Source organism: Aythya fuligula, chromosome 1 (assembly GCF_009819795.1).
Source record: "Aythya fuligula isolate bAytFul2 chromosome 1, bAytFul2.pri, whole genome shotgun sequence".
In the NCBI taxonomy this organism is placed as follows: Eukaryota; Metazoa; Chordata; class Aves; order Anseriformes; family Anatidae; genus Aythya; species Aythya fuligula.
This window is the reverse complement of record NC_045559.1, coordinates 845,126-870,630: the sequence shown is the minus strand read 5'-3', so window position 1 is coordinate 870,630 and position 25,505 is coordinate 845,126. Positions and strand designations below refer to the sequence as shown.

The following is a 25,505-nucleotide window of genomic DNA, read 5'->3' as shown; positions in this document are numbered from 1 at the left end:
TGCGCCGGGGCCACGGCTCCGCAGCCATTTCCTCCGCCTGCGCTGCTGCTGCCCCCGTCCCAAGGCAGCACCGAGCTGCTCCTGGCACTCACAGCCCACTGCAGAGCCAAATGCTCCGAGCAGCAAGGGCTCAGCCCCACGGCACAGCCCCAGGGCACAGCACAGAAGCTCCAGCAGTTTGCTATGGGGGGCTCGTGGGGCAAGGAAGCACCCCAGTGCCGGGGGGAGGCTGGCAGCGTGCGGGCGATTTGGCAGCCCCCAGCCCTTCCACTGACAGCAACTAAACCAAGGAAGGTGGCGGGGCTTTCTTCTGTCTGTTCTCTTTGGGCTCGTCTCAGTGGTGCTCTTCCTGCCAGCAAGAAATCCCAAGTCCTCTGCAGGGCTCGAGAGAAGGTGCTTGTAAATAAACGTGTTACAGCTGAGGTGCTGCTGGGCTCTGCTGCTGCTAGATAAGCAATTAAAGCAGGCAGAGCCGGGCAGCTCACGCCTCCTTCCTGCCCCCACGGAAGGCTCTTGGCCAAGGTCATGTCTGCAGAGATGGAGGAGCCACGGCTGGGGCAGGTTCTGACTCCAAAGCCCAAAAAACGCCTGCCAGGGCCGGGTGCCTCTGCTCCACAATCAGGTTGGCAGCTCGCCCTCTGCTAATTCTGGGGCTGATGCTGCTCAGCCACGCTCACCCCCATGGCTACAGGGCTCAGCTGGCACAGACACAAGGACCAGCCTGGGGGCATCAGGCCCAGGGAAAATTGCTAAGGAAAAAAGAAGGGGACGGGGGCTGCCAAACCCTGCTGAGGCTGGGAATGGAGGTGGACCTGTTGAGGACTGGGTACAAGCTGACTAAAGATGAGCCAGCAGCTGCTGAGCAGTGCAGTGTGCAAGCACATCGATGCTGACCAAGATGCAGGAAGGCAAATGGCTTGTGTGGTGGCAGGGCAGGATGGGACGGTGCACACATTTAGGATGTGTTGACCCATGGCCACAACACATGGAGCGGGTCACAAGTGAACAGCAGCTAGCCAGGATGACAAAAAAAAACAAACAAAAATCAATAAAAAAATAATCAATAAGAGGTGACCCCAAAACAGGAGACAGCTTGGCGCAGGGTTTGTTTTTGTTTTTTTTTAACTATTATTTATTATTTCCTACTATACATTAGTGCTTCAGTCCACCACAGTCACTGCAGAGCTATCGCACAGACACACGCACAACCTATGTACAGAATGTACACTGTACAGGCAGGGCTGCCACCAGAACTCTACAGAGCCCGGTACCGGGGGGCAGCACGGCCGAGGCTCGTCACTTGGCTGCTCCAGGCAGGAAAAGGAGCAGCTGCCACTGATCCTGCACTGCCCAGGCCGTGCTCCGCAGTGGGGAAATGCAGGAAGGATTCAGTCACCTCCAGGACCTACTAACAGCTCCCCAACCCTGAATTTGGGCTAGGAGGCAGTGCAGCAATGGGCAGGGATTGTGGAACAAAAACCCAGCTTCCTCCCCAGAAGCACTCGGCACTGCCTACGGGGTCCTGTGGCAGCTTGGGGCAGGTCTCAGCTGAAGTGCTGGATGCCCCTATGGTGTGGAAAGGTGTGCTCCAGAGCCTCCTACACAACACGAGTGCTTCAGGCTGCCAGCCCCATCCTAAAACCCATTCCTTAGGCAAACATTCAGGCACTGGCCAAACTGGCAGATGGTGAAATGCAATTGCAGCAGCAGCAGTTATGGGACCGCCCTGGGGTTACGGTAAATCCATTTCCAAGGTAGCTGGCAGAAAGGCTGCTCTCGCAGGCAGGGGGCAGCTACCTCCAAAACTCGCAGAGGAGCCTCAAAGCTTTCCTATATTCAGCCCAGAAGCACGTACCTGTGTCTCTCTTCCCCAGGAGGTGAAAGCGAACAGAATGACCGAGTTGGAAGCTGGGCTGAAGCAAGAACAGACACAGCCAAGGAGGATGCTCCTCACCGCCCTAAGCACAGGGCAGGCACACGCTTCTCACAGCCAGCCCTGCACGCTCACACGAGCACCACTCCACGAGCTTCCACTTGGCAAGGGTGCCACAGGCTGTAAAGATCAGATTCTCCACCAGGTTTTATCAGCAAGTGGGCTGACCGCATCAGATAAAGCTCAGTGTTGAAGGCAGAGCTCCAGCACTTGTACCTTACCACAGCACACAAACGTGACGCTTCCAAGCAGAATAAATTACGTTTGGAGGCCAGCTCCTCTCCGTGGAGCTGCAGCAGCTATCCCATTCACACAGCACACATCCGCCACCTCCAGAGAGCTCTGTTCCTTGCAGAGGCACCAGACCCTCATCTCTGCCTTGGAGAAAAAGCAGCAGCGTTCCACGTCCAGCAGTTCAGCCTCCCACTCCTATCACAGCCAAAGCTCTTGCTGGCATGAGTCAGGCTGCTGAATGGGCAGCAACGTTTTTTTTTTTCCACGTCATTTACACGTGGGGGACTAGCATCTCTCATTATCTGCAGGAGCTGTCCTGAAAACAACTCCCCCATACAGGGCTGGTCCTGCTTCTCCCAGGCTGGATGACGGCACTGAAATTTTGAGAGCCCAAGCCCTAGACAAAGCTGGATGTGTATATATGGGCAAAACATGTTCTGCACAGCCTATCACATGCTGCTGAAAGCCTGACTGTCGCTTTCTGACCTACTACCAGCCACACGGGGAACAGTTTTTCATCTACAGGCCCCTACATCCAGCTCCAGGAGGCAGGATTAGACAGAATGGTGCACACAGTTCCCCACTGCTGCTACAGCTCTGATCCACATGCTCGAAATCATACACGTTTGCGAGCAAGGTCCAGATCTGGTGATGTTGGCTGGATCAGGGAGGAATTTTCCTTTCCAAGTGCAACTGCAGCTGCCTGCAGCATGGGAGGGCCCTTCCTTCTCCAACAGTCCCTTCGCCGTGCTCAGTGGTGGTGCAGCACTGCCTGGAGGTCCTCTGGCAAGGAGTCAATGACGGTGTCAATATAAAGGCCCACCCGCTGCAGAGTCTCCTCCTTCACAGGAAGGTGCTGGCACCTGGCTCTTACCTGCAGGAAGAGAGAGGAGAGAAACTGAGGATTTCTAAAACAGCTTCAGGTCCTCCTTCTGCCTTGCCACTGGCCAAGCAAACCTCCCACTATCTCTTTAGCTGGGGTAAGAGAAAACAGACAGGAAACTGTCACCTGAATCTCAGACTGATGAAAAGAAAAAACTTTGAATCTTCTACTGAGTAACCACTAAGGTTTCATAACTGTCCCGTTTGCCAGTTCTCCAAATCAGGGAGCAAAGCAACAACCATGATTTATGTCCCTGGTCACTCCCTGACACAGAGACACAGAAAGGAATGAGCACAGGAGGAAAACCTACCAGCTTCTCCCGAAGTTTTAGCACCAGGTCTACAATCTCCACCTCGGACTTGTCCTTCATCCAGGCCACGATGTTCTAAAGAAAGAGAAGAACAGTTTCTTCAGGGACTTATCTTCTTTACAGTTTTTTTTCAAAGAGATACCCCTAAGCAAAACCTGAAATAAAAGCGAGGAGGAGGTTTCTCATCCTCTCTCTCACAACTCTGCTCGCAGCACTTAAGCCTAAGTGAGCAAGACAGAGCTCTCCCCACTTTTCTGCCCACGACAGCATCAAGCTCTTGCCTGCAAGAGAAGAATCAAGGAAAGATGCAGCAATACGTAGACGGTGCCGGTTCCCCTCCTCCAGTCAGCACCACGAATCTTGTGCTGTGCTCAGAATTTACATCTATTTGCAAGAGTCAGGCCTGTTAAAAAAGGAGACAGCTTTGGCATCCCCACACCATGCTTGAGGACCTGCACTGCTGAACAGTGAAGCGAGCTGCTGCAGCTGGAGATGCACCTGGGTGGGATGCCAGAGCTCCTGGGACCATCCCAGCAGCTGCTCAGTTTAAGAGATTGCACCAGCAGTCACTGCTAAAATTCCTACCTATCTTCAACAGGCATTAAGGAAGCCAGCAACAGATGACGTTTCCAGTCTGGGACTCTGTTGGCTTGGGAAGGGCCTGATGAATGAAAAAATACTTGACAGAAGCAGCCAGGGCAGGATTTGCACTGGCTAACGAAGCGAGGGAGCTGGGCTGCTCATATCCTTGTCCCCCACAAGTGCTGTTATTCCTCTGCTCTGAGGAACACGAGGCAGAACTGTGTTTCCCTCGGGCACAAAGCACTTGTCCCCACTCTTATCAGTGCAGAAGCATCAATAAACACCCAAGGAGTGCTCTCATCTCCCAGGTTTCAGGCCCGAGCAGTCTGGCACTGGTTTTAATACCTGCAGCTGGGACATACCGCTTCACAGATTGCCTCCAAATGAAGGGCTTCCAGCTTCTGGGTCATTTCCTTATGCCTCTGACGGTACCAGCCATCAAAGTTGGGAGACTTGAAGAAACGCCTGCAGAAAGGGAGGTGACATTGAGAAGAGGGACAAGGAGGGATCCGGAGAAGTATGCTGGGCGCAGATTCCCCTTCTTGCTGCAGCAGACACAGATGTGAGAGGAAAAGACATTTTGATACACAGCATCTTTAAGGATGTCAACCAATTATGAGCTGTTTCACCCTTTTCCTATCTCTTCCTTTCTTCTGTCACGCATTAACATGATACAACTGAGCACCTTTAGCAGATTGTCACCAACAAGGGACAATCCTGCCAGTCTCAAATTCTCCTTTGCATCAGCTCAAGCCTAAGTGATTCAAGAAGTGGTGCTCTCTTCTGTAGCCTTAGTTAGGACCACTTTTCCTGGGGAATTATGCTAACTAGGATGGTTCAACCATGGGAAGGAATTCACATTCCTCTGCAGTACCTTGCTGAATTCCTCTCCTTTCCTGATATTTAAAAGGTGTCAAACACTTGCTGGCACAGACTCAAGTCCCATATAATTAGCAATTAATGTCTCTCCCACATAAATAAGGTATCATCGAGGCTGTGTCAATGGATGTGTAATTTCTACCCCTCCAGTGCAGACCAGTAATAAACCTCTGTTTTTACTGATCTACACGGGAAAGTGAACAGGGGGCAGCATAATACCTGTTTTCATCTCGGAGTGTTATAAATTTTTAGATCAAACTCAAAGTGGGATTGAAAAGCTGCTAACAACAACCCAAGGGTTGCGGCAGCAGAGAAAGAAAGTTTGAGATGCCAGAAGTGAGCTGGGCAACCAGCACTTTGTCAGCACATTCTTTGTAATGCTTTCAATAACAGTGGGGATATCTTAGGTGTGGTATTTTAGCATTTCCCCCTATTAAGACTGGCACGTGTAGGATCTTCCTTCATGCTACTTCCTCAGGCTACCTCCAGAGAGCACTTTGTCAGCAGAACTCAGGTGTTGTTTGTTTCTTTTTGCAACTACAGGGACTCCTTTGCTTGTGCACTCTCTCTCCCCAGCACAATGGAGTCCTAAACCGAGCCAAGATCTCAAGATGCTGCTGTGGTACTGACAGATGTTTCTGTAATTAAGGGTTTGACTTAGGAACACAACAAATGCTGCACGCACAAAATCTCACAGAGTTAGGAGCCCAGGAATACAAAAGCTTCTGCATGTACATCAATTCCCAGCAAATCTCAACCAGCTTATTGAAACAGCTTGTTGTTTGTTACTATTTTTCAAAATATTAGATATCCAAGATTAAATCTTACTGTCTGCCACTCCCACGCCATAAGGAGTGGAAATGTTTGTTTCCTGCTGAATACATTAAAGCACAAAATGACACAGACAAAACACATTAATCCATGGTTCTCGTCCTCTGCTCACTTTCTGGGCTTTTTTCCCATCTTCCAAACCCTTCTTGAACTCCAGCAGGCTCGGTGCTGTGCCCACTGCCCTGGGGAGCCTGTCCCAGTGCCCGACCACCCCTTGGTGAAGAACCTTCTCCTAACCCCCAGCCTGACCCTCCTCTGTCACAGCTCCATGCTGTTCCCTCAGGTCCTGTTGCTGTCACCTACTGTGGACACCCTGATAGCTTTATGCCCTTCTTATACTGTGGAGCCCAAAACTGCAAGCAGTACTCAAGATGAGACCACAGCAGGCAGAGCAGAGCAGGACAGTCCCTTCCCTCGACCAGCTGTGTCTGATGCACCTCAGGATTTGGTTGGCCCTCCTGGCTTCCAGGGCACACTGATGGCTCGTGTTCAACTTGTTGTCAACCAGAACCCCCAGATACCTGATTTCTGAATTTTTCATACTCAAATTGTAACCAACTACCCTTTATGAAAACAAGGGGTATAATCTACTGCATGCTCTTCTAAATTATACCCTGAAAAAAAGTATTTTAATGTTCTAACAGCATTTCCAGCTTGCAGTAAGAATGAAGTGGCCACTGTACAAAAGTTTATGACAACTGCTGGATGAGGACCTACAAGTCTTCCTACCCCATCTGCCAAGGACCAGACACTTCAAAAATATATATTTTCTGGAGGGCAGTAAATGACATAGCTGCTATCAGAGACGAGTCCCCTTCTTCCCCTTCAGCGAGGACCTCGGCGTTCTTAGGTTTTTGAAGGTAGAGAGTTTTAGCTTCTAAACCTGCATCTGCTCATTTAATAGATTACTTGAAACACAGGACTGATTCTGCCTTGCCTTTGCTCTTCCTGACCACTATTTATCAATTCTTTATGTGCACGAGTTTCTTAGGTGACCAGTTTCTGTCCCGAAATTTCCTTTTTGCTCCCAGTTCTAATTCAGGATTTGATGTTCATTATAATCTACACCAGCTGTTAAAGAGATAAGATAAGGACCTCCTAAACTCTTACCTGTAGAGGCCTAACCAGTCACCCTTAAGTACACAGGTAAGTTGGGGACCAGCATGCTCAAGGGTCTTCATGAAATCATCTTGTCGGAAAGGGCGAATTTGTGGAGGATTCTGCACAATGGAAAGACAATAATACATGCACCCAAAAGAAAACGGGAAAATAAGGTCTATATTCGCAATAGAAGAGACTGCACAAGGCAGATTCAAAACTATGAGAACTAAAGACGCGTGAACATCTTAACCAGCCTCGCTAGCAAAATTTAAATTAGACTCACAATAGCTGAGCTTACTGCAAAACAGGAAGCATCTGTCCCAATGTTTGTTTCACTTTTTTTTTTTTTTTTTTAAAGGAGTAATAACCCTCTTCCTTCAATGAGGGAAGTTCACACAGTATATCAGACTATGTGATCAGCATATGGCATAATTCTTCCCAATCCCTGCAGTCAAAAGAAAGCAGAAGAGACTGGAAAATTGAACTTACTTTCCATGGAGTAATGGCTCTCTGCAGGGGCATCAGACTTGCAATGTAGTGCTCCTAAGAAATACCAAAAAAAAACAACCCGATGTCACAACATTGCCTCTTGCATTGTCACTGGCCATTATGGTCTTCTGCAGTGCATCATAGGCACAATCACCAGCCTCTTACACCATTTTTGCTTTAGACCAGGTCAGATGGGGCCCTGGGCAACGATCTAGTGGGTGGCATCTCTGCTCCTGGCAGGAGGGTTGATGATGATCTTTAAGGTCCCTTCCAACCCAAACCATTCTATAATTCTGCGACTTATGCTTGCATTTTACATGAGCCTACGTATTCCAGCTTGTTTCCCACCAAGGGTCGGGTCACAAAACTACGTGCTGCCAGAATCCTAAACATGATGTGAGGAAAGGTCAGGTGGGAAGAAGCTGGCAGGAAGGACTGGAATCCTAGAAGATATTCTGTCATCTCATTTACTGCCTCCTAGGGTGATGTAGAAAAGAAAGTGAAGGAGCTAGACGTGCACCTTAATGGTCACCAAAAAAATATTAATGGCTTTCTAATGAGACTAGACAGGGAAAGCTCTGAAATAAAACATTTGTTAAAATCTGCCTTAGGACAGCAATGGCCATGTGGACAGGCCTCCTAAGTCGTGTAGCAGAGCTTTGTGGAAGGGAGATTTTCACACAGGCACTAGGTTTGACTCCAGTATTATAGGGCAAGAGCAATGTTTTGGGCTCCTGCCTCTTCACTACGTATCTGCTTTGACTACCAAATCACGGGGAAGGACTATGCCTGTATGGCAGGAAAAAACATCCTGTCTTCACACGTAATGTGCAGCACATCCAGCCTGCAGACTTGTACACTAATTACTGAAATTTGCAATCGAGAGAAATTGAATTTCTTACTACGAAGTGACACATCTCTAGAGTGCCACATCCTGAATCTATTACAGGTGCTCAAATATAGGTGAATAAAAAAGGGCAAGTGCAAACTTGTCACTTAAGCAAGCATCTCCTGTTCACCCCCCCATACCTTTACACCACTCTGACAAGTCTCTGCTCAACTCACCAGGGGAATAATGAAGCTCTGGGTGAGCTCCAGGAGGTGACGCCTCAGAAGAGCACTTTGGACTTCAGACGGGCGTTTTCGCTGAATCCCCTGCAAGCACAAGCAGGGCGTTCACAAGGATGCTATTCTCTATTATGCAGATAGATGCAGAATTTGCAAACTCTGCAGCTATGAGCAACCAGTCCAGAGCAGCCTGGAAAGCGTAGTGCTCAAAATACATACTCCACTCCCTGGTTAAAGGTACCACTCATGTTTCACTAGATGAATCTGTTTCTCCAGGCTCTTTTTGCCAATAAGGATTGTCCTCTCTTAGGTTATCATTTGTGCCAGCATTTATTCCATGATATCAAGTGAAAAAAATTAAAACTGGCCTGAGAAATCTGTTCAATTCTACTTGACTAAATCGTTACAAACTTAAATCAAACTGAAAAAAAGCAGTCTGTTCCTTGCAGGATTTTGTCTGTTTAAACCGAGCTGTTAGCACAGTTTTCCCACAATGCCATAAAGAATTTGGAACTGGTTGAATTGCTTACCTTTAGTAATCTTTTTATCAGAGTTTTATCTTTGTGGAGAAATGTTTTATAAGAAGTGTAGATTCCTAGATTGAAAGAAACAAAAACCACCATGTATGTAGAGAAGGCACCATTATACAGTGCAGGGATAACAGAACTGAATGTCCTAGCACAAACCATGGCAACTGTATCAGGGGGCTAATTACAAATATCATAAAAAATTAATTACAAAAATTTTAAATTTGCTAATGCAGCTAGCACTTGCAGCAGGATTAAAGGACACTACACTACCTCAAGGACCTTCTTACACTAAACTTATGGTGAGATAACTCACTGGAGCCAGCTTATGGCTAGGCCTGACCTGAACAGCTAGTAAAATGACAGATCTGCATTTAAGTAAGCAAGTTCCTTTGACTTCCACTGCATCTAAAAGGCAAATCTGATATATAAAATAAAACCAAGAAAATTCGAACCTGTTCTCTAAAACTAAACTGATTTGTTCAATTATTTTATATTGGCTTTTTCAATCTCAAAGGTGCACGGTTTTTCTCTATTAGGTGGGGATGCCATTACAGAGGGCTGTGTGGCAGATCAAGTGTAAGAACATCAGTGTCAATTTATTGCAATACAAAGAATAATGTGTGCATTGTTCACATGCCTGCAAAGCCACTAAAATCCCTCATGTGGAAGCGTAAACAGAATTAAACCATGCCTGACAAGAGGACCTACCTGGTTTTGTGTCTAGAGTTTTTAGTTTAGTTAGCTTCTTCACCTTAACTTGCTTGGGCAGGTCTCCTGTGGAAGGACATTAAATAAGTAGTTCAGGTTCTGAATCTCCCCTCACAGCACAGCACTCACGAGACTTCACACTTGAGAACATTCGGTGCTACACTTAGGCATCTGAAGTCACAACCTCCCTTAACTCCATCCTCAGACAAGCCTTCCTGTTTGCTAACTTTGGTGCTAAAAGTTTGGACCAGGAACATGTTAAGGACACACAGCAAAAAATAAAAAATAAGTGGAAACCAACAAAAAAAATAACCTCCCCATCTCCCTCCCCTCCAAAAACAAAACAAAACAGCTTTCTCAGCCTAGAGTGAAGCAGTTTTCTTGGCTTCGTAGACTCTACTTGTCTATGCAATTTTACCTTTCCTGACTAGAAACATTCTCATTTTGTTAATGCTTCAGAAAAAAAGGAAAAAAAAAACACAAGTTATGATCTCAACAATTTGTCTTCACCATTGTTCATGCTCAACTTGCACGTCAACTGACTCAGAGTTCAGCCTGGCCTTTGGTTTCTCAGCTCTCACAGCAATGAGGACGTGTAAAATGTCTCACACTACAGCTGCCAGCTCCCTGCTAGCCCCTCACGAGGTAAAGCAGCACAACGGGCCCTAGGTTCCACCCCTACCTGACATTCTGAGCTCCCCGACCCGAAGGATGTGTGGCCAGTGCTGGAGTGTTTTGATGAAGAAAGGGTTTGTGACTCCCACGACGATGTTTGGCCTAGAAAGAAAGGAAAAAGTGCAGAACAATGCTACCCTCGGGTATCCTCCACCTCCACCCAGACAGCGGTGAGTGGGCAGCAAGCACCTCCTGGCTACTTACGGAGCTTGAGTCCTGGTGGTGTACTCTTTAAATTCACTGTCGTGGATGGTAAAATAGGGACGGTAGTCACAACAGTACCTCAGAGGGGCAAGACAGCTGTAACAACAGACAGAATAGTTGCCATATAAACTTCGCAGAGAAGGAATGTGTGTTTATATCAGGTTAATATCTTACAGCAGTGTTTTGTCTTGCTAGAGGTAACACTGTGGAGGAGTTCCAGGCCTTTTTTTTTTTCTTTCTTCTAAAGAAGAGCTCAAAGCCGGGTAGAGAAAGCTACACAGGGCTATGAACCATCAAGTCTCTCAACACAGTAGACTCACTTTTAGTCTTTGCCATTAGTGGAATGTGAGTGAGGCTGTCTTACCATGCTACTTCTTGCCTTACTACGCTATTTCTTGTCATACAAACTTTCACAGACAAACTAAACCTAACACAACTGACTTGCCAGAAGAGCATATGTGAAAGAGAAAAACTGTCAGAACCTATTATTATAGTTATCTGTATCTCAGAACGAGAGCATTACCTGGTAAGAGCCATAACCATCTCTGAAGAAACTGTAGGGGATGGTGCCATTACAACAATTGGCTCTCCCAGTAACACCAGTTCCCATAACATCTGGATATGAATTAGCACTGGCTGGAAACACCTGTTAGTGAAAGGAAGAATGACAAACTCAGGTTAGAAAAGCAGTTCAGAAAAGACCAGGTGCTATTATTGCATGTAAGTGTAACCAGATGTGTCTCTGGGGCATGTGAAATCTAGGACTGATTTCTAGTGTCCCACAACAGAATGTTTTGTGTCTTCACACCTGCTACAGCTCAACCATCTTACTCATGTTTAGGGAAACACTTCAAGCAATGTAAAGCAACTTGCAGCAGAATGTCCTTTGATCTAAGCAAAATAAAATGCATGCTGATTACAGCAGATGTCTGTCTATTAGAGCAGTACCTACAGTGCTGAAAGGTTTGTTTCAGATGCACAATGTGTATGCTTCAGGGCTTAAGCTGATCAGCATTTGAGGTCAAGAAAAGAAACCCTGCTCTAACCAGGACCCTGGGTGATGTGTTAAAGGCCATGCACACCGGCTTAGACACCGCACAGGTTCTGCAACTCCAGCATTCTAAATGACACTCTGCAAAGCAATATTTTTTGATTCTTCATTTGATATCTTCATTATCCATATGACTTATAGGATACTCTGAGCAGGGAGTATGTAAAGCAGATGAAGAGAAGAGGGTTGTAGAGATAGTGACTCTCACCTGAAGAGATCCAGTTCATGAATGCTTGGCAGAACCATTGGGGCTGGCAAGAGATTCTAAATGAGAAAGGAAAAAAATCCAAAATTGTTAGTAAGTGGAAGCACTCTGACTGAAATGCCATCTAATTTGACACATCAATCAAAGTAGCTCCTTCTACAATAAGCATAAGAAGAAGGGAAGAAGATTAATGCTTGGAGATATGAGTCAGGAATAGATCTGGATTGGGCAGTCAAGCTCCAACTGAATTTCCTTTCTTAGAAGAGAGCCAAGAATCCCTTCTTTTCAAGACGTTAAAGACTTCCCATGGCTGCTACTTTGTTTTCTGGAGCTTCCTCTGGCTGCAGACAGAGCTCAAGATACAGATATGGGCAACAAGGGTTGGAAATATAAGTACCAAAAGTTCAGAAGTGTGTAAAAGAGAATAACATTATTAAATGGATAAAAAAAAGGAAAAGCTGAGATGAACAGGAAACAAAACCAAAGCTGAATCAAAGCAGTAAAGATGTTCTGAACACAAAGACTACGAAATAACAAGGAAGACTAAGGCAGAGTCTCATGAAAGCATAAGACCCATGCATTAATTCCAAGTGGGACTAGGTCCAAGAAGCCCCATCTTTCTACATCCTCATTTTGTACTAGTCTAGATTCTGCCCATCAGTGGCTTGTGTCATGCCACTCTTTGTCTTACCTCTTGATTGAACTGCTTCACTGGACTTGTTCCTGGCTTATCCACCCTGGATGGGATCCTCACCTAGATTACAGTTAGGAACAGACAGGTGAACCAGGAGATGGAATCAGTTAGCCATGTTGCTTTCTTCCCTAACAACCACTCTCATGAAAAGCTTTCTCAATTTTCAGTTGCACTGAGGTTAGGCATAAAGGGAAAGAATCTAGAGTCAGCAGCAACTTTAACACCCAGAAGAAAAAGGAGTGTGCGCTCCCCTTCCTAGTTTGTCTCATTCTGCTGCTGAGTATCACCAGCAACACGTACCTGAATGACAACTCCCATCACTGGAAGGTTCAGAGTCTGTCCTGGCACAGGGGGCGGCCACTGATCAATCTCATTGCACACTGCAGGGACACAGACAAAGGCAACAGTTGGAACTGAAGGTCAGTACAGCTAATTCAGCTGGTCCTACGAGTTCTGCCAATTTACTTATCGCTCACTCCTAGTTCACGTGTCCCCTTGGCTACTTGCAGACAAACACTACATCAAATAATCGTGCAAGTTTAGGTCAGACACCAGACTTACATCTGCACCACTGCTTCCAGTGCAGACCCAGCAGCACTACAGTGTTGACAAATCGTGATTAAGTTGCACAGTGCAATAAAGGCCCAGACAGAGATGTAGCATTAGCAGTTTTTTCCCTCCTCGGGAATACATTGTACACAAAACTGACAGCATCATCCATTAGGATTGTCAGACATTTCCCATTAATGCATCCTTTACAGCTGTTTATAATTTTGACAAGCCAGCCATTTGGATGAAAGTTTTTCCCTGCTGGAATTTGTTTCAGAACAAGCTAATTGGGAACATTTCAGCTGTCTTTCAGGAACCTCCTGATAAAACCTCTGAAAGATTTCAATATGCAAACCATCCCTCCTAGATCTGACTGCTCACCTGCCTCCAGGCATGGCTCCAGCTTGTCAAAGTATTCTGGAGCAATCAACTGCAGCAATGACTGGAACAAGTTCACATACGGAAGGCGTGACACCAGCACCAGAGACTGAAAAAGCAGTACATTTAGGAGTCAGAGACCCCCTGTTGAGATAATTTCTAGCACTGCATATACCTATACTGCTTGCTAGAGGACTACACTTAAAAAACAACATCAACAACATGAAAGAACTCAAAAGCAGCACTTTTACTGGTGAAATCCTTGCTAGCTGAGCCAGCAGGCTTAGGGAGACGATAGATATCAAGGAGTTTCTTAACAAGTGATCACAGCTGGCAGCTTCTAGAATGGAGCCGCTGCAACTAAGATGGATGAGTTTGTGATCTAGCAAAAGATCAACTGTAGGAAAAATAGATTCAAAGAGATTTTAGTAGATTAATTAAAATTAAAAATAAAAATAAATTGGCAATAGGTTCAAAGCTATGAAAACAACCATAGCAGACAGAGGAGTATCAAGGAGCAGGCAGCTGAAACTTAAATTATATATACAAATGAAACAAAGGGATGCTGGGGAAGAAAAAACAAAGTAATTCAAAATAATGCTAATTTGTCTCAAGCAATGACATTTGGGTTGTTACTTTGGCTTCTATTACTTTTTATAAAATATATATTTTGTTAAAAAAAACACTTTTCAATTCAGTCTTGTTGGGGGAATTAATTACTCCACTGATAATTCTCCCCCTCTAATCATTAATGAATACATTATTTAGGATCCAGTGAATATATTTGCAACACTCAGCCAAACACCTCCTTTCCAAGCCAAAACTTTCCCATTTGAAATTAAAAAAGCCATCCAAGCATGGCAGTATACTTCACCGAAGAATTCTATGTGCCCCTTACTTTTGCAGCTCTACAAAAGAGCACATTTGCTCAAGTTATCAAATTTTCCCAATCCACCAATGTTTTGAGCAATCAGTCACAGAACGGCTTGGGTTGGAAGGGACCTTAGAGCTCATCTAGCTCCAACCCCTCCCATAGAAAGGGATGCCACCCACCAGATCAGGTTGCCCAAGGCCTTGAACACCTCCAGGGATGGGGCAGCCACAGCTTCTCTGGGCAGCCTGTGCCAGTGCCTCACCACCCTCACAGTGAAGAATTTCTTCCTAATGTCTAAACTAAACCTATCCTCTTTTAAAAGACCATTCCCCCTTGTCCTATCATTACGTACCCAAGCAAAGAGTCCTTCTCCATCTTTTTTATAAGACCCCTTTAAGCAATGAAAGGAATGAGGTCTCCGCAGAGCCTTCTCTTCTCCAGGCTGAACATCCCCAGCCCTCTCAGCCTTTCTTCATGGGAGAGGTGCTCCAGCCCTCTGAGCATCCTCATGGCCTTCCTCTGGACCTGCTCTGACAAGTGCACATCCTTCTTGTGCTGGGGGCCTGGATTCAGACCTCCAGGTGGGGCCTCACAAGAGCAGAGCAAATGGGGACAATCACCTCCCTCTACCTGCTGGCTCATGTTGAGCTTTTTGTCCACCAGAACACCCAAGTCCTTCCTACAGGGCTGCTCTCAGTGAGTTCTTCTCCCAGTCTGTGCTCACATCTGGGATTGCCCAGACCCAGGTGCAGCACCTTGCATTGGACTTGTTGAACCTCATTTGGTTCACGTGGGCCCACTTCTCCAGCCTGCTTCAGGGGACATGAAGAAACTCACTTTTGTATTAATAAGTCTATTTGAAAGATACTCCTTGCCACTGCCTACATGTGGATGAGAGAAAGCACAGCAGGCCAAAGTAACCACTGGAGGAGGATGGAGCCCCATTTTCCAACAAGGTACCAGACAGATCTACTATGAAGCACTGCTCTTTGAAAAGCAAGTCTTCAAAGTTTATCTGTTCAAGAGGATGCCCTTTTATTTTCTGAGACAGAAAATCACTACCAAAAGAGTATGTATCTATGGAGAAAAATGAATCTTAAGATCAAAGTAAAGTATTTTCCTTCTCTGGAAGGAGTCTGAAATTCCTCCCTGTCTCAGGCAGTTACCATACCTATCTGCCTGAATAATACTAAGCACTTTGCTTATTTACACTGAAATAAGCATGCTGGTTCTTATTAGTTTTTCCAGTGTCTGTGTTAAAGGAAATTGTGATATGAGGCAAGGTTCGTGAGGTAATAGCAGTGTCATTGCTGCTAGTTAGAAGCAATCCACCCAGCAGGCAATTCATTCCCAGATGGCTTCTAGGAAGATTAACAAAATAAGAGCAATAATAAGAGCAGGACTGAGGCATAACTGGCACAGACTGCAACAGCGAAGTGCATCCCCTCACTGTCCGTAACACTAGAGCACATACTGAAGGAAACGCTCGAGGACTTCGGGATCTCATGATTCAGGCAGCAGGTCACCACTCATGTGACTAACACACCATAGCAACCCCATCCAGGTTTGTTTGGAATTACACTTTCCACATATTCCTGCCCCCCGCGACCTTTGCTGCTTCCTGCAGAAACCCAGTGGGTGTCACGTAGGAAGTGGTGCTATTTTACAGCTACGGATGGGTGCTGCTTTACAGCGACGTACCAGCTGAGAGTAGCGAGCTATCTGGTTTCAGCACTCACCTTCTGAAAATAACCTCTCTTCATCGAGCTGTCCTTGACTTGCCTGAAGTATACGTAACCAAAGTAATGAGCCGACTCCCGCTGCAAGAGACCAACAGTGCTGTTATGTTCCTGCTAACAGCAGGAGGGGAGCCAGCCCCCCCGGAGCTCATCCTGGCACACCCCAAGCTACCTCAGCTCTGCTCCCACTGTTTCGTTCGGCAGGCAGAGGACAGTGTATTGCTGGACACGACACACCATCTCCTGTGAGGAAATGTTCCCTACCAGACCCACTGCGCTCCTCTCTAGCCAGGCATTTAAGGATAAACTTTGCTTCAGATGGAGGCTGCAGCTCAAAGCCAAATGATGCCTCATAGCATCCATGAAAACTATCAGACTGAACACAAATCCCAAAGTTTCAAGCACTTTCTGTCTTCTGGGTTCCCAAAGACATCAAGAAGGAAGAATAATTATCAGTGCAAACACAAAGATCTTCCTTAATACAATTTGCCGACACACCACAGGCATCATGGTTTAAGGCACCTTTCTCTTTCCAAATGTTATTTTTCCACATCAGAATCCAAGGCTTTGGAAGTTTTGCTTTCCGTCTTAAAAGGCAGGTGGATTTGTAAGTGTCTGACAACCAACTGCTACAAAGCAGGAAAGATGTACACAAGCTGAACAATCTCTAAACCAGAGTTTCTGAAAAGAAACCCTCCTACTCCCCTCTCAGAGCAGCAATCCATTTCTTATCACGTATCACAAAAGGATCGTGTTAAAAGGCACATGCACAGGAAGAATCATCTCACTTGACAGAAAGTAGAAAGCAAAAGAGGACAATTTGATCTGATGGCCATCTGCTCTACAAAAAGAAGCAGCAGTGCTGAGCACATCCCTCCTCCTGCATGAAGGGGGAAGATAACTCACTGCTGGAAAAACCACAGCTAACAGACACCCCTGGTATTGATGCTTGGGTATGGTTAAACCAGCAAGCTCACAAAGCCAAAGTACACATATGTGCCATGACAGCTACACTGGCTGTTTTTAAATCCATCCATCCTGCAATAAATGCAAAGAAGTGTCCTCCCTCAACAAAACAGGTAAACATCTCTTACCACAAACAAGGACATTCTCGTCTTGCCTCAAGATAACATGCAGAGGTAGCTGTGAAATGGTGGATGTCACCTGGGTCCCTCTAGCTCGACAGGGCCACTGCTCTAATCTGGGCTCCTCCCGGCTCAGCTCCATCGCTCAGAGCAGCTGCAATTCTCAGCATGGCCCTCTACACTTATTAATGTGAAAAGAAATCCCTGTGCTGAAAGCTTTCTTCTTTTCTGACTATTCCCATGGCTCGGGAAAACAACCAGAGACGGGGAGTAATTTAGGCACAGAAAACAAATCAAAAGCGTATTTGGATTTTAAACCCCAAAGCACAGCTGTTTGCTTTGTGTAAGTAGAGCACATGAAATGCAACTGACCTGCAGGGTGAGGGGTGCTTCTCTGTTGTACTCGCCATCATCCTCATAATGAGCAGTCCTCTGTCCCCCCGACTGGCGAAGACGGAAGCTAAACTGAGTGTCCCCCAGGCCACCTGAGACAGGAGATCACAGACGTTCAGGAAGAAGTTTCAGTAAGGGGAAAGCTGGAAATTGCTTAAGTCAGAAGCGCTGACAAAAACAGAGACAAGAAACCCAGACACAGAACAAAGTGGAGAGTAACGGGACTCTCAGGACCCCAAACCCACTGCAAGACAGGGAGAACCCATCACTGGACACAAGAACTGGTACCATTAAGTTACACCTCGCCAGGTCATTGCCGGAAAACTTACAGACATCAGCCAGAATCATCTACCCCAAGTAGCTGCAGCTACCACCTCTTATCTTACGTTGAAAAAAACCTATGAACAGCCTTACCCCAAGACCACACAAATGCTGATTTAAGCAACAACCCCCTGCAATGGTTCTAGCAAGTGAGCTGCACAAGCACCGCAGGTGGGAACCTCCCAGGTTATACAATATTGCTCTCCCCTGCACCAAGAAAACAGCAGGGAAAATAAAAGGGCATGAAATCCTCTGGAGAGGACAGGATGGGCAGGAGAATTTGGAGAACTGGGTTGAGTACTTACAAAGAGGTCAGTTACAAGGAGAACTAAACGTGCCAGAGCTCACTGAACAACCAAGGCTAAACACCCTACAATGCTACCAAGGGGCAAGGGATGTGCTCCCTTCCCACCACGAAGAGTACAGACTGTCATGCCCATTATAAAGATGTTACCGACAGTAAGGAATTGACTTTAATAAAAGGAACATTTAGTCCGGGTGTTCACTAAGCTCTGAGAAACTAGCAAAAGTCCATCCGTAAAAACATTTAAACTAAGCTGGGAAAAACTGTAGAAAACTAAGAGTCAGGAGTCAGTCTTTAAAAAAAGAGGTATTTGTGTGAATTAACATATGTCCTATTGCCACCTTTCTGATCTATAAACACAAGCTTTGGGACTACTTCTGCAGTGAAAGCATCCTCTCCCCATTTATTTGTCTTCAGTGAACGCTTCAGTCAAACACAGAAATGCTGACAGAGTCGACAGCTGCAAACCTCAGGAAGCTTACCCTTCGTGACTGCTTTTTAATCTTTCCTACGCACGGGTGAAGCATGAGCGTGCGGGATTATCAAGAAAATATCCTGTCACCCACGAGATCGCAGGTTCTGCACTGGGAGCAATCGGAATGACACTGAGCTCTGTGCTCAGGCTGCAGGGCTGGGCGCTGGGAGATGCAGCCCGTCAGGCTCTGCTCCATTAGCTGATGACTCACTCTCTCCATGAGAACCCATTTCTTTCACAACAGCCACGAGCCGCCCGCAGGCCAGGCCAGCAGATGCCACCTACCTGAGTAGGAGTCCGGGAAGGACAAGTAGCAGATACTGGTCTTCTGCAACAAACAGGAAAACACGGTGAGAAAACCTACCACTGCTGCCCAGCGCCTTTAAAAACAGGAAGGAAGGAGCTGTTACCTCTTTCTCTGTCAGTCGGAAGTCATACGGGTACACCAGCTGCAAAAGGGATGAGAGGCAGTAAGTCAGGCACGCTGCTCCCCCACGCCAACAAACATTGCTGGTGTACAGCAAGTCACTCGTTCTCCCCAAGGGAACAGACCCAAAAAGCAGCTACCCCTCCACATTACAACCTGACTGTCCACACCCAGTGCTCTCAGCCTTTCACCGTCCGTATTTATCACAGCGGATTTGGAGGCAGACTGCACAGCTTGGGTTTTACTTCGATTTTAACTTGAGAGTGCACAAACTGGTGAGGGCTCAGTGCTAGTGAGGGATAGCTCAGAGCACAAACAGCCTCACGACCTCGCTGCTAACTCCTCTGCACCGATTACTGATATGCAAACACCGGCTGTCTCTGGAGCAGGCAGGACAGGACTGCTTCAACACCACTTGAAATTACATTCACGTGCATTCACTCCCCGAGCCTGGGAAGCATTAACCATAGGATCACGGTATAGTCACTATTAATATTCACTTCTGACCTAAACATAAGCTCACAAACTGCCCCAAATCATGTCCTATACAGAAAGCTTTGAACTTTGTACATTCCTAGTTGTTGTTTGCAGAAAGGTCACTTTTTGTTTTGATCCTTTGAATCCTGCTAGAAAGTCACTTACAATATGCTAGAAATACCAAATATCCTGAAGGAGCGAGGAAAGCTGGCCTGCTGAGCTTCTGGGAGGTAAAAAGATTTCACAATGAAGAAATAAGAAGACAGACAGTGGGCACAGAGTAAGAACGGCTTTGAAAGCCAAGTTCTGCATACACGTGGCGAGAGGAGGACAGCAGACCAGCACGGGCACGGCACAGCGAGCTCGCTGTCCTCAAGGGCAGGGGAAAGGACGCGGCGATAATCGAGAGGGAGCCGACGACAGCGGACAAAGGTTCTTGCTGCATGGCGAGATTAGGAAGCGACGTACCCTGCGTATATTAAGCAACACCACGTCTGGTGGTAGGCACGGTTTGTATCCCAGCCTCCGGGGTGCAAACGCTTATTTATTTGTATGAGAGTGGTCAGCTCGAGACGCTGTGCACAGCAACCAAGAACCAGCAAGTGCTCAGCAGAAGCTGGGAGGGATCCAGAGCTCTGCTTTAGCCTCATTGATCTGGGATCTGTTGTTAGAAAGACAAGCCGAGGTTTATTTTGTGTGGCAAGAGGTAGCTCTGGCACAGACCTCGGGATTCATGCTTTGTCAGCATACCAGTGACAGCTGATCGGAGTAACACCCAATTTATCACCCAGCACTGCAGATAAAGAGATCTTCAAGAAGTTTAAAGTATCTAGTTCAGGATCCTGGCTTTGCATCTGAGCTGTGTGCATGCTGATCATGCTGCTTCTGCTTTTACTGTAACCCATAAAAGAGAACTCAATGCAAGACTTCTCGGGTCAGGGTCGAGCACGGAGCTGCCCTCCATCCCCAGCGAGATCCACCACCAGGAAGTCTCAGCAAGGAGCAGGAGAGGTGAAAATGACGCAGCCACGGCCGTAGTGAGGTGCACGAGCCACTTGGCAGAGGATGGGAACTGAAGTACGTACTTACAAATCTGTAAAAGTAAACCACGCAGTGCTCATAGCACTTGGGGATGGGAAGTGCCGAAACTGCAGGTGGCTTTAAGTAAGAAAAAAAGAGAAAAAGAGAAAGAAACTAGCGCTGAATGACTTGAAAAACAGAGATCTGCTATCAGGCTTCCGCAGCTCCCAGGCAGTAACTGTTTGAGGTCAGCACCAGTCACCCAGTGCTCAGATCAGCAGCTCTGCCCCATGCCTGGCCGCTCACGGTGCTGGAAATACCCAGGGCCCCCCGCCAGAGCACGGCGAGCTCACCAGCTGCCTCACTCAGCTCTCAGCATTCCCCTCGGATTCTCGGGCAAAGGCAGCTAACCAGCTTCAGAGAGAGCACCAAATTAACGATTAAAAATTGTGCTGATCAGCCTTCGGTAAAGCTTCATAGGAAGAAGAGAGCTGCAAGGAGGCAGGAACAAAATGATCACGTACATGCCACAGCACAGCGGGGCTGGAGGAAGGGGTGCGCTACAGCTACGCCACGGGAGCTGACACCTCTCCGCTGCTGTGTTTTTGTATTCGACCAAATTCTTGTGGTTGTGACTAATTTGATGATCATACATTTATTTTGTTCATTCCCCTGTAGTAACAACCACACAAGACCTGCACGTCTGACCCCGACGCACCAAGGAGCGCAGGATCTCGCAGCATCCTCCTGTCCCTAATGCTTGCTTGTGATCTAAACTCCATCTGAAGAGCCAGGGCAGACTTCTGATTCTCACACTGCTTTTTCTGGGACGCCTTTCTGCAACTCGATCAGACCAGGTGGATGCTGATGGCTCCGTGCTGCTTTGTTAGGATATTTTGGGCCCAAGCTTGAGATCTGCTGAGCGCGTGTTTCACTCAGATGTGTGCTCAGCGTTATGGAAAAAACTAACTCAGGTCCAAATGCTGTCTGAGCACAGAGACACTGATGGATCCCAACGTTCAGATACTGTGTTTCTGAAAACTAGGCTTCATCTTCTGCATTTCTGCTTCCACTTCAGGTCAACTGTCTGACGTGTGCCCTCTGTTTGGTGTGGGGGAAATCACTCAATAATGACAAGGCTGAAGAAACAATCTAAAATATTAAGTATCCTAGTCACTAGAAGTTTTCAAAAACAAGAAGACAGCAAACAAAACCACTTCTTTATTTGTGCTAGTCCCTGAATATTACAGAAGTAGCCCAAAAGGGCTTAAATTACATCATTTTTTGGTGATGTGGCTCCCTCCCATCAATAGTGAGTTAACGAGTGTGGAGGTGCCACACGCTGTTGAACAGAGCCTGAGCACTAAAGCATTGCTGTTGGTGCCTGCAGCTGTCATAGCAACGAGGAGAATATCCCAGAAAATGACTTCTGGTGACTGAAGAAACACAGCTTCAGAGCAACAAAGTGCCTGTGTCTGGAAAAGCTGGGGAGGGAGGAGTCAGCGCTGCCGTGCTGGGGATGTTTTGGGAGCAGGGGATGTGTTTTTAGCATGACACAGCCCGTTCTGAGGGATCCCCTCGGAAACACATCCTCTCTCCCACCGCTGCTTTCACTGCCTGGAACTGACTGCTTGAAGAAAGGTAAACTGGGGGATGAGTCAGGACCAGTAATTACACCCCATTTCTGCATTAACCTATGCTTTTTGTGACACCTGTGCTGCCGTGTAAATATAGAGCAGAAGAGTCGGGACCCGCTGGATCTCAGGGTGATGTATCTACACTTGCACGAGTCGGGCGATGTTTGGAAACCTGGGCAGACCCCAAAGGAGCTCCTGGAGCAGGGGCAGCTCTGCTGCTGAAGGACACACAGCACACACACAGCGGGCTCCAGCAGCCTGGCTTCCACTTCGATTTGGGCAGCGAAGGAAGAAGAGATCCTTTATCTGGAAACAATGCTGTACTCAGGGAAAAATAACCTCCCGAAAGATGACAAAACCCAGTTTGTTTGGGTCCCGGTTGGGTTTCTTCCGGTGAGGTTTCCAGCAGATGCGTTTTATGAATTTACAAAGGCTTCTTTGCAGAATAATTAAATATGATTGTACCACAACGAGCAGCTAAGAAATCCCAACGCTTGGAATTAACACACCCAGGGCACCCACAGGGTACTGAAAAGAACAATCCTGGTAAGGCTTTATACAGAGGGAGAAGCACCAGAGACCCCAGAGGGGAACAAGGCCTGCACCAATTTCCATTCCAGCAGGCTGAGGAGAAGGAAAGCAAAGCCATGCATTATGAAGTCTCCAGCTCTGCCCAGTTTTTGGCAGGAAAGGGGCACCACCACCTCACTGCACACCTCGGAAGGGAGTGCTCCTCAGCTGTGCCCCCCCGGGGCGCAGACAGAATCACAGAATCACAGAATTTCTAGGTTGGAAGAGACCTCAAGATCATCGAGTCCAACCTCTGACCTAACGCTAGCAGTCCCCACTAAACCATATCCCTAAGCTCTACATCTAAACGTCTTTTGAAGACTTCCAGGGATGGTGACTCCACCACTTCCCTGGGCAGCCTGTTCCAGTGCCTCACAACCCTTTCAGTGAAGAAGTTCTTCCTAACATCTAACCTAAACCTCCCCTGGCGCAACTTTAGCCCATTCCCCCTCGTCCTGTCACCAGGCACGTGGGAGAACAGACCAACCCCCACCTCGCTACAGCCTCCCTTGAGGTACCTATAGAGAACGATAAGGTCGCCCCTGAGCCTCCTCTTCTCCAGGCTGAACAAGCCCAGCTCCCTCAGCCGCTCCTCGTAGGACTTGTTCTCCAGGCCCCTCACCAGCTTCGTCGCCCTTCTCTGCACCCGCTCAAGCACCTCCATGTCCTTCTTGTAGCGAGGGGCCTGCAGGTCTCAGCAGACCCTGACCAGGACAGCGTGCTCCCACAGCCGTCCCCTGACCCCAGGACCACCCTTCCATGCGTGCCTCTCCCCACACAGATTTGCTGAGAGGATGCAAGCCTGTGCTGCCACTCCAGAAGGCTCAAGGCTGCCCTTCCTTCCCACTCGCTTTGCCACGAGCACGTTAGGCACTGCGAGTTACCCCAAGTACCCACAGCTGTCACTGCAGGGTGCTCTGTGAGCAGCCCCTGTCCATAAACCAGTCCTCGTCGGGCCATACCTGCACCCCAAACCACACAGCGCTCTGCCACAATCTCATCTCAGCCAGCTGAGCCGAGCTGCTAACACCCACGGCAAGGCTCCCTGCAACCTCCGCCAGGACTGAGGTCCCACGGGGCAGGGTGCCACAAGCCTTGTTCCAACTCTTTTTTTTTTTTTTTAAGCCAAAAAACTTGCAGTCAAAAGCCCGACTCGTGACACGGCCTCTTCACAGCTGCAGGGGTCGGCACGCCTGAGGACAGGGCACAGCATCTGGCCCTTATCTAAAACAACCAAAGCCACGGAGAGAAATAGGGAACAGGCAGAGGGATGATGACATTGCCTGGTGGCAACTGTCCCCTCCCTGTGATGGGTGAGAAAATGGGGAAGAAAGCACCTTGGTGGTAAGTGTCACAGCACGCCTATGGAGCAGCAAACTGCAAATGCTCGTTAATATCCCAAAATTCACATCCTTTGTAGGGTGTATCAGCTCTGGCCCCCCAGGAAAGCGCGTAGGGCTCGTGAATTGGGTCTGCACCTTGTGAATTGGGTCTGCACCAGGTATTTTCGTTTTTCACCAGGTATTTTCGTTTTTCACCAGGTATTTTCGTTTTTCACCAGGTATTTTCGTTTTTCACCAGGTATTTTCGTTTTTCACCAGGTATTTTCGTTTTTCACCAGGTATTTTCGTTTTTCACCAGGTATTTTTGTTTTTCACCAGGTATTTTTGTTTTTCACCAGGTATTTCTGTTTTCACCAGGTATTTCTGTTTTCACCAGGTATTTCTGTTTTCACCAGGTATTTCTGTTTTCACCAGGTATTTCTGTTTTCTTTTCTTCCGCGTGGGTATTTTGAAGGAACCTGAGCCCCCCCCCGTGCTGCCCGCCGCCGGCCCTGCCCCCCCCTTACATAACGGGACCCGGGGCCTTCACCCACACCGGGGGCCCAGCACCCCCAAGCCCCCGCCTCAGTTCCCCCGGGGCCCTCCCCAGACGCGATCCCCATTCCGGGGCAAATCTCCCCAAAAACCGGCTCCCGGTCCTACCCCCCCCTTTTCCCCGCAGCCTCCCGGAGCCGCCCCCACGGCACCTCCATGGCCTGTCCCAGCTCCAGGTCGAAGGTGACGACGCACACGCACTCGAGCCAGGCGGAGAAGCGGGCCCAGGGCAGCGGCGAGGCGGCGGCGGCGGCGGCGGAGCGGGGCCGGGGCTGGGCCCGGCTCAGCGCGTCCATGGCAGCGCCCGCTCCGCCGCCACGCCCACTACCGGCCAGGCCACGCCCCCTACCGACCAGACCACGCCTCCTACCGATGGGGCCACGCCCACCGACCACGCCCCGCCCCGCCGCGCCCCCCGGTGGTGCGGAGGCCTCCCCCCCCCCCATGTGTCATGGCGGCCGTTGCCATGGAGCCGGGCGGAGCCGCGCCTCAGCCCCGGGCCCTGCCAGGCCGCGGAGGGCGGCAGGGGGAGGCCGGGGGCGGCCCGGAGCCGTAGCGGGGCTCGCTTGGGTCGGGCTGAGGGCACGGAGCTGCTCCCCGCCGCCTCAGGGGTGGCAGGAGGGTGATTTGTAGGAGCTGGTGGAGCAGCGGCAGTGAGGAACGGCTCCGTGGCGGCTGTCCTGAGGGGCGGCGGAGCGCTGCTGGCTCTCTGCTGGTTGTTGGTGCATTGCTAGGCTGCTGCTGCCGCCACCGAGCTGATAAGCGCGAGGGCTGCTCCCGAAGGAGGTGCGGGAGGAGCAGGGCCTTGGGCTGCCTCACTCACACCCAGGGGTTCAGCCGCTGGGCTGCGCGGGGCAGGAGCTGCTGCCCAGGAGCTGGTGGCCTCTTCCCCCAGTGTCACAGAATCACAAAGCATCGGGGTTGGAAGAAATCTCCAAGATCACCCAGTCCAACCTCTGACCTAACACTGACCAGTCCTCCACTAACACACACCACTGAGCT

General features: G+C 48.3%; 1 protein-coding gene across 1 annotated transcript; it reads right to left on the bottom strand.

Annotated features, from left to right (window-relative positions):
* Positions 1 to 1,111: 1,111 nt before the first annotated feature.
* On the bottom strand, positions 1,112 to 24,799 carry DENND6B (DENN domain containing 6B). Its single transcript, XM_032207363.1, has 20 exons — positions 24,656 to 24,799; positions 18,906 to 18,944; positions 18,781 to 18,823; positions 17,375 to 17,487; positions 15,918 to 15,998; positions 13,308 to 13,413; positions 12,678 to 12,757; positions 12,375 to 12,437; positions 11,687 to 11,742; positions 10,951 to 11,073; positions 10,428 to 10,523; positions 10,231 to 10,325; positions 9,549 to 9,614; positions 8,841 to 8,905; positions 8,308 to 8,397; positions 7,243 to 7,296; positions 6,763 to 6,872; positions 4,305 to 4,407; positions 3,361 to 3,435; positions 1,112 to 3,041 (listed from the first exon to the last, which is right to left on the bottom strand). Exons 1-20 carry the CDS (start codon positions 24,797 to 24,799, stop codon positions 2,919 to 2,921), a joined length of 1,725 nt encoding a protein of 574 aa, XP_032063254.1. The 3' UTR covers positions 1,112 to 2,918.
* Positions 24,800 to 25,505: the final 706 nt, after the last annotated feature.

Excerpts from the sequence above, each read along its gene's own strand:
- DENND6B (XM_032207363.1), bottom strand. The coding sequence starts at position 24,799 with ATGGACGCGCTGAGCCGGGCCCAGCCCCGGCCCCGCTCCGCCGCCGCC. Across the intron at positions 18,824-18,905 it reads TCCGACTGACAGAGAAAGAG|AAGACCAGTATCTGCTACTT; the intron begins GTAACAGCTCCT and ends TGTTTGTTGCAG. Across the intron at positions 13,414-15,917 it reads AGAGAGGTTATTTTCAGAAG|TCTCTGGTGCTGGTGTCACG; the intron begins GTGAGTGCTGAA and ends CTGCTTTTTCAG.